The sequence below is a fragment of the Miscanthus floridulus genome, chromosome 19 (genome assembly GCF_019320115.1).
Source record: "Miscanthus floridulus cultivar M001 chromosome 19, ASM1932011v1, whole genome shotgun sequence".
Classification (NCBI taxonomy): domain Eukaryota; kingdom Viridiplantae; phylum Streptophyta; class Magnoliopsida; order Poales; family Poaceae; genus Miscanthus; species Miscanthus floridulus.
Window position 1 is genome coordinate 6,943,662 of NC_089598.1, and position 8,563 is coordinate 6,952,224.

The following is an 8,563-nucleotide window of genomic DNA, read 5'->3' on the forward strand; positions in this document are numbered from 1 at the left end:
TGCACCAGAAGGCAAGAACTAATTGATTCAGAAAAACAGCACAGTTGTTCAAGTAAACTTGACTCACCTTGGGATGCTACATCCAGTGGGTTGCCACCGGAGCGGAGCCTTTGGTAAGCTTTATAGGGCGGCCGTTGAGGTAGCAGTTGAGGACTAATCAATGTGAGGACATGATCCCTCGGGGTAGAGAAGGTCAGACTCATCTCGGACCAATTCCCATAGAACATATTGCATCTGGCCATCGCCTCAATCCAATGAACCTTCTTCTCACCACCGGCATTAGCTGGCCGGCAAAGCGCATTCCAAGCGGGCATTGTTAGGTAGACTGGAAACATCAGAGAGGAAATTTTGATGCAGCATTGCTAGTTCTTTAGGGAATTGATATAAGAAGTTTGAGGCCATGAATGACCAGTGCTATTGCTAAAAGTATCAAGTCTAGAGTGCCTCCACGTTCTTCAAGAAGGAAAACCTCACAAGTGAACGGAATGCTAATGCATATGTCAATGCATTCTGTAAGCTTGCTTCTAGAGGCCATATTGCTTAAAGCAAAGTCATTGGAAGGCTTTGGTTGAGCAACCAAAACATTTCTACGGCTACTGCCTACATAACTAGTTTTCCTCTTTTCAAGGAAGGTTTGCCTCTTTTCAAGGAAGTAAGTATCAGACCATATGTAGTTCTTTGCCCCGGCTTATGTGGTTTAAGAAAGAAAGTAATTGAGAAAGGGGATGCTATAACCAGACCATAGACAGCGTTTCCACATTCACTTTTGAACTTAGGGAAACAGTGAAAGAAGCCCTGTTCCCACTCTTCTTTCCCCCATACCTACCCGGTAGGTAAGTAGGGGCCTCGGTATCTCTATTTGCAAATTAGATACCTACACTACCCAAGAGTTCTTATTATTTACTTACTAGAATCGCTCCCCTTTTTGGGGGGCTTCCACTGCTCGTGTACGTGAGCTATGATTTTTTATATATAGCGGTGACAAGGTGTTGAGGATAATAATGTCTCTGGGGAAAGTGTGCAAAAAAATAAGATTTCCCAAGGCTCGAGCACTTCGAGAAGTGCGTCGATATTATCAACCAAACCTGGGAAATCCTTATATTCAGATTGCAAAATCCATTTAAAGTGGTCTTTCGAATTTGCAGATGATCCGAAGGAGAAGCACCTTCTGCCCCCTCCCTGTATAGTCGTCCTCCTAGAATCCAAGGCATTTCGTCGGAATACATCCTGTCTTTTCACCTTTGTAGTCCTATGCATAGTCAGTACTATAGCCCCAATCATAGCTACTAATAAAATCAAACTAGAAACCAAAAACCAGACGGAATAGTAGGTATAAAGTAAATTGCCCAATGTTTCCAAATTAGTCCAACTTCGTACCTTTCCGGCATAAACCGTATATCCCAGGGAGGTCGTATTTCTGTGGGTTGGTAGTAATGGAATGGTTTCATTATCTAAAATGAAGAACATTTCCCACCAAAAGATCAGTCCAATAATACCACTCACTGGTAAATAGCGCAATACTTCTTCGTGAATCTCCGCTATTTGAATATTGAACATCATAACCACGAATAGGAATGAAACGGCAATAGCTCCTATATGAACTACTGGGAAGATCATAGCGGAGAAGTCGAGACCTAACAAAATAAGTAAACCAGAAGTGTCGCAAAAGACTAGGATGGGAAACAAAACGGAATGTACCGGATTTTTAGCACGTACAACCATCAAACCAGAGACCAAAGCAGGGCTCGACAAAACAGAAAGTATCATGGTACGTCGTCCTTCCTTGAAATGGAACTTGAATGCTGGAGCAAGAAGACGCATTCAAGTCGATCTATTACGACCAGCGCGGTTGTTCGTATTTCATTTTCTTCTTCCAAGCCGACGCTCTTTCCAAAATCTGGAAGCTCTATCTATGAAATTGTTCCCCAAGCAGCGGAAAAAAAAAGAGTGATCGATGAAGAAAATCAGTCCAATTTTCCGGAAGACGCAAAATGAGCATCCTCAAAAAGACCTCAACCTGGGTGACCAGGATGGATGAGAGCAAAAAGAATTGTTTTGTTGTCCCTATGACAGTGAAATCAAAGGCCAACGTCCTGATTCTATGAAAAGACTTTTCAATACAAGGCTTCCGAGAAAGATCAAGACCAAAATGAAGAGAATGCGCCAGAGAACGGAGATAGACCATCAAAGAACTCCACAGCAGAGCAAAAAAGAGAAAGGCAAGGCTCGCAAAGAACAAAGGCTCAACCATCAGATCCAACACAAAGCCCTCAAGATATTTAGAGGCTTGGACTACTCTCTCTAGTAAAAGAAAGGAAGCACAATGGGTGTTGCTCTATTTCTTATTAGTGAGGTATTCTTCTTCATTTCAGTATTATGGGCATTCTTCCATTCTAGTCTGGCACCAACAGTCAAACTAGGAGCTCAACGGCCACGGTGTAGGTTCCAACTCGATTGATCGGCTTCCTTTAGCTTTGTTACGGCATGTGTAGAACCATTCGTAGTAGCGTACGTTCCCTACGTTAATTGATAGCGCTAGGTGATCATCGACAGCTTGGGCTAGGCCACGGCTCGACACATCCTCCGATAGTCCCTTTTTCTCGGCTTAAAACCAATACGAATTGCTCCTATGATTCCCAGCGCTTTTATCCAATGATGCTATCCCCACGAATGAAAGAAATAAATCAATTAAATAGTTGTAGGCTCCTCTTTCGGATTCAATAGTAGTAGACTAGACGGCTGTAGTTCCGATCCTTCGGACCCTCCCTTTTCCAATTAATAGCTCGGATTCGTATCCTCGGAGCAAGGAACAAGAAAGGTCTTGAGCTGCCAAGAAGAATTCAAAGCGTAGGGTGCACCCTGGCGGCTACTCTGGTTAATCGCATTACGGTGATCGTTCTTTCCTTCTGGTCTCGTATCCATGCCCATGCTTTCTTCTTTGCGCACTGTTCGTTATGTCCTTAGCCTCCGCTTTGCAATCATTAAATGAACTAGTACACTCAATCGCTGGTTCGACATCTGCCTTCCCTTCTCTGGAGCAGTTATGTAGATAGGAGTGGTAGGAATCAGCGAGCATGTTGCCATTCGAGGTAGTCCAACCTTCCTATTAATTAGAATTCTGGGTAACCCTATCGTTGATTGACGGATCGGAGGGACTAAACTGTTCCCTTTCCTTGCCAGGGCTAGGTTATCTATTTCCTGTTCGTGCTGCGCCATCAGATTAATCGTATCGTGATCCTGGTATCGCTCGAGCATCTCTTTCTGATGAAACCTTTGCCCTTGCTTTCTCCACTACACCTGGTAACGCACATATCTTGGTAGGAATTCTTCGATCTATCCAAGGGAGGCTTATTCCTTTAAGCAGAGTATCCAGTTCGGCATTCCCCTTTTCTTTCTGATCGTGGTCCTTCTCCTTTATCCGAATCAGAGGTGCGAGATGGCACCCGAGAGCCGAGAGCCTTATCCCTATCCGAGTGAAGGGTTGATTGAAATTCTAGTTTACTCTTATGCGCATTTCAACAAATGATTGATTGAATACATTTCCTGATTGAAATGATTGAAAATTCATCATCGCCCTTTTGAGAGTTAGGAGTTAATAAAGTGGGCATCCCTCACGTGAAAAGAGAATCAAGCAGGAAACCCTAGGACGAGGGATAGTGATATTCCTTTAACCGAGCAAGAAACCATCTCTTTCTTTCAATATATATATCTATTCAAGAAGTCCAATCCACCACTATCAATGGAGCACTCTACTCTATACTTTACCGAGTGAAGATTTCATCGGATCCGGGTCTGTTGCTTTCATTGAAGGACAAGAGCTGATAGTTCCCTTCCCTTTCTTCGATGAACCTTATCTTTCGATAGAGAAGTACAGCGAACAAAAGCGAGATGACGATAAGTCGAACGACAGAACAACCTGATGTTACTGCATAAAGTAATTCAGATTGTCATATTGAGATTTTGTCCTTCCTTTTTTGTACTTTATTCCAAGCCAAAAGGCTATGTTCTCCCCATACAGCTCGCAAGGCTCATAACCTAACTGCTCTACTTACTTAATTCAGAAATTCAACAACCCTTGCCCGAAGAGAAACTCCCTTGAAGGCCAAAACAACAGCAGAGTAGCAGGTCAAGAGAGAGAGAACTGAAACGAAGATACTTGGGTTGGGAGAACTCTTCTACAGTACTCCATTAACAATCAAAGTATAGACCAATCAGCCTTCCTTATTGTCCAAGATCATTACTAAAGTTTGGCCAACAGACTAGTACCAGTGGTGGGGAGAGTAAGTCCCAGACAGCTAAGAGAAACTCCCGGGTAGTGTTTCACTGCACAAGGTGCGTAACAGGTGTAAGCAAAGAAGAGAGAAAACTGGATTTCGAAAACGAGCATATGATATGGTGAGACAACTTTCTCTTTTTTGAGGTGAGATGCTAGCCAGCCCTCTATTCATGGGTGAGATATCGACTTTACAGCGTTACCACGTACCAAATCGTTCACTCTATCAGGCAGTCAATCAATCCGCATACGGACCCACCGACGTGATCTCACTTCTGCAGCCTGCACCAGACCCGTATTATGTATTTTATGGCATAATCCTTATCTATTCAGGAGCGATAGCGAAGCCGCCTATAGGAGTCGAAGGACGAAAGTCCGTTAGACCTCCAAGCCATAGCAACCTCTTGGGGAAATTACGAGCACCGCGTTGCAAATGCACGAGATCAAAGAAATCCAAAAGACAAGCCAGCTCTACTCAATTCATCAGCTAACCCTCTTCTGGAACTACTACGCCTAAACTCTGGTCTGCTTATTCTATTAGTAAGCTGCTTCTTCTTCCCTAGCTTGAGTGTGTAGTAGTAGCTCCGATTTCGATTCGAATGCAAACAACGCACAATGCCCGCTTTGTTAAGCGTTACAGTCTCAATGTCGATAGCTTGCTTTGGACTACCGAAACGACTATATTGAGGAGGAAACGAGAATTCTCATAGATGATACGAAAAGCAATGTACTAAAAGCAGGAAAGTAGCAGTTCTGGGAAAGTGAGAAAGCAAAGCGTCAGGCCCAAAGAGCTCTACAGTAGTGCCTTGCGAGGTCGTAGACCCTAACCCATCGTTCGCCTAAGATCGAAAATGCTTAGTCAAATCACTCTTCATTCAGTTCAGTCCATTTGCTTAACACATGCATGTCCAAAGAGATGGGCGATGACAGTCTCTCTCTTTAAAATCGAGATTGTGTGGGTGTTCAGTTACCGCTCATGTTCATGTTCTCAAAAGAAAAGAAAATCAGGCTTTCCTTGGGGAACTCTCTAAGGACAGATGTCCCACTGTGCCATGACACAACGGATAGCGGACGGAAGCGAGGAAGGGGGAAGTACACCCTACCGACCGCATGCCGAAAATGCATTTCTCCTTTGAATTACTCATTGAATGGAATTTCATGTTTCTCATGATACGCTTCGAGCGTGCGTGTTCCCGATTCATTGGAAAGTTGTTATTTTCGCAAGATTATTTGTCCCCGGATCTACTGTTTCTTATTCTTATTTTTTGCCTTATTTGTTTGATTCTTTTAAAGAAGAAGGAGGATTTTTCCTCCCCTCCATCAAGTATAATCTCCATTTTTTCATGTCTTTCCGCTATTTTCATGGCAGTATTAGCATCGGGCCCTTCAGTTGTACAAGCTATGGATCACCCCCCTGTTAGGGGTTCACCTAGTGAAGCGGGGTCCTTCCGGATCCGCTGCGGGCAACCCTGGCCCTTCGGCAGATCGGGGAGAGCCATCGAGTGCTCCGCTTCCGGGGGGCCAGCCGGAGTTCGGCGACAACAGTGCCCCTTCTCGGCCCGTTTCGCCTTCTGACCTAAGGGCGATGGAAGAGTTGTTCCGTATAGAAGACAAATTAAAGCCCATAATAAGGGGTATGCACCGTGAATTGGGTGCTCGGCATGTGGGCGAATTACAAGCCGTCCACTTAATCGATGACTTAGTCGAACGACACGGGGCTGAGCACATGCCCAAAATCCTACGCAGTTTTAGGGATAAAGGTGCAAGCTCCCCTATTTCCGGGGTCTATATAATGATTTATGAACCTCAGAGCTACTAAGGCACTGAGGACAATCTCCATAAGGAGTACATGGGGCTGAGAGTCTTCAGAGGGAGTAGACAGGGAGGAATATGACAAACCCAAATATGGTAAATCCATATACTTGGGGCCTAATAAGTAGGTTGTAAGGGTGATACCTGGAGAGGTCCTAATTGTTCCGCTGCTTGGGAACAATTTCATAGATAGAGCTTCCAGATTTTGGAAAGAGCGTCGGCTTGGAAGAAGAAAATGAAATACGAACAACCGCTGGTCGTAATAGATCGACTTGAATGCGTCTTCTTGCTCCAGCATTCAAGTTCCATTTCAAGGAAGGACGACGTACCATGATACTTTCTGTTTTGTCGAGCCCTGCTTTGGTCTCTGGTTTGATGGTTGTACGTGCTAAAAATCCGGTACATTCCGTTTTGTTTCCCATCCTAGTCTTTTGCGACACTTCTGGTTTACTTATTTTGTTAGGTCTCGACTTCTCCGCTATGATCTTCCTAGTAGTTCATATAGGAGCTATTGCCGTTTCATTCCTATTCGTGGTTATGATGTTCAATATTCAAATAGCGGAGATTCACGAAGAAGTATTGCGCTATTTACCAGTGAGTGGTATTATTGGACTGATCTTTTGGTGGGAAATGTTCTTCATTTTAGATAATGAAACATTCCATTACTACCAACCCACAGAAATACGACCTCCCTGGGATATACGGTTTATGCCGGAAAGGTCGAAGTTGGACTAATTTGGAAACATTGGGCAATTTACTTTATATACCTACTATTCCGTCTGGTTTTTGGTTTCTAGTTTGATTTTATTAGTAGCTATGATTGGGGCTATAGTACTGACTATGCATAGGACTACAAATGAAAAGACAGGATGTATTCCGACGAAATGCCTTGGATTCTAGGAGGACTCTAATGAGGAGGACGACTATTCAGAACAGAAGGTGCTTCTCCTCCGGATCATCTGCAAATTCGAAAGACCACTTTCAAAAGTGGATTTGCAATCTGAATATAAGGATTTCCCAGGTTTGGTTGATAATATCGACGCACTTCTCGAAGTGCTCGAGCCTTGGGAAATCTTATTTTTTGTGCACACTTTCCCCAGAGACATTATTATCCTCAACACCTTGTCACCGCTATATATCAAAAATATCATAGCTCACGTACCGAGCAGTGGAAGCCCCCCAAAAAGGGGAGCGATTCTAGTAAGTAAATATAAGAACTCTTGGGTAGTGTAGGTATCTCAATTTGCAAATAGAGATACCGAGGCCCCTACTTACCTACCGGGTAGGTATGGGGGAAAGAAGAGTGGGAACGAGGGCTTCTTCACTGTTTCCCTAAGTTCAAAAGTGAATGTGGAAACGCTGTCTATGGTCTGGTTATAGCATCCCCTTTCTCAATTACTTTCTTTCCTAAACCACATAAGCCGGGGCAAAGAACTACATATGGTCTGATACTTACTTCCTTGAAAAGAGGCAAACCTTCCTTGAAAAGAGGAAAACTAGTTATGTAGGCAGTAGCCGTTCCAGAAATGTTTCGGTTGCTCGACCAAAGCCTTCCAATGACTTTGCTTTAAGCAATATGGCCTCTAGAAGCAAGCTTACAGAATTTGACATATGCATTAGCATTCCGTTCACTTGTGAGGTTTTCCTTCTTGAAGAACGTGGAGGCACTCTAGACTTGATACTTTCAGCAATAGCACTGGTCATTCGTGGCCTCAAACTTCTTATATCAATTCCCTGAAGAACCAGCAATGCTGCATCAAAATTTCCTCTCTGATGTTTCCAGTCTACCTAACAATGCCCGCTTGGAATGCGCTTTGCCGGCCAGCTAATGCCGGTGGTGAGAAGAGGTTCATTGGATTGAGGCGATGGCCAGATGCAATATGTTCTATGGGAATTGGGTCCGAGATGAGTCTGACCTTCTCTACCCCGAGGGATCATGTCCTCACATTGATTAGTCCTTCAACTGCTACCTCAACGGCCGCCCTGATAAAGCTTACCAAAGGCTCCGCTCCGGTGGCAACCCACTGGATGTAGCATCCCAAGGTGAGTCAAGTTTACTTGAACAACTGTGCTGTTTTTCTGAATCAATTCTTCTTGGAAGTTTGATAGAAAGTTGTTCCGCGTACTATGAGTTTACTAGACTAGCTACTGTAAATTGCTATTCTAGCACATGTGCTTCTAATAACAGTCAATTAGAAAGCACTTTCTATAATGATAATTTGATATGAGAATATCTAGTAGCTCTAATAAGATCTTATCATGCTAGGGCTTCTGCTACTGGTTCAGATGCGGGAAGATGTCTGGCTAAAAAGGGACAGGTACTACAGGAAAAATGACTACCTACCGACCCCTCGACCTATTGAAGTAGCGCTCACTCGCAGCCCAACAGTTTCCTTCGCTTACACCCTAATCTTAATAGGCCCAGCCTCCAAGAGAAGAAATAGCACCAACCGCAACAATGGTAGCTAGAATCGATAC

The 8,563-nt window shown here is 43.8% G+C and overlaps 1 protein-coding gene and 1 pseudogene across 1 annotated transcript; one reads left to right on the plus strand and one right to left on the minus strand.

Moving 5' to 3' along the window:
• Positions 1 to 805: 805 nt before the first annotated feature.
• On the minus strand, positions 806 to 3,447 carry LOC136529497 (NADH-ubiquinone oxidoreductase chain 6-like). Its single transcript, XM_066522571.1, has one exon. The coding sequence runs from the start codon at positions 1,819 to 1,821 to the stop codon at positions 967 to 969; it is 855 nt and encodes a 284-aa protein (XP_066378668.1). The 5' UTR covers positions 1,822 to 3,447; the 3' UTR covers positions 806 to 966.
• A 2,914-nt stretch (positions 3,448 to 6,361) lies between these two features.
• Positions 6,362 to 7,505, plus strand: LOC136525175 (NADH-ubiquinone oxidoreductase chain 6-like; annotated as a pseudogene).
• Positions 7,506 to 8,563: the final 1,058 nt, after the last annotated feature.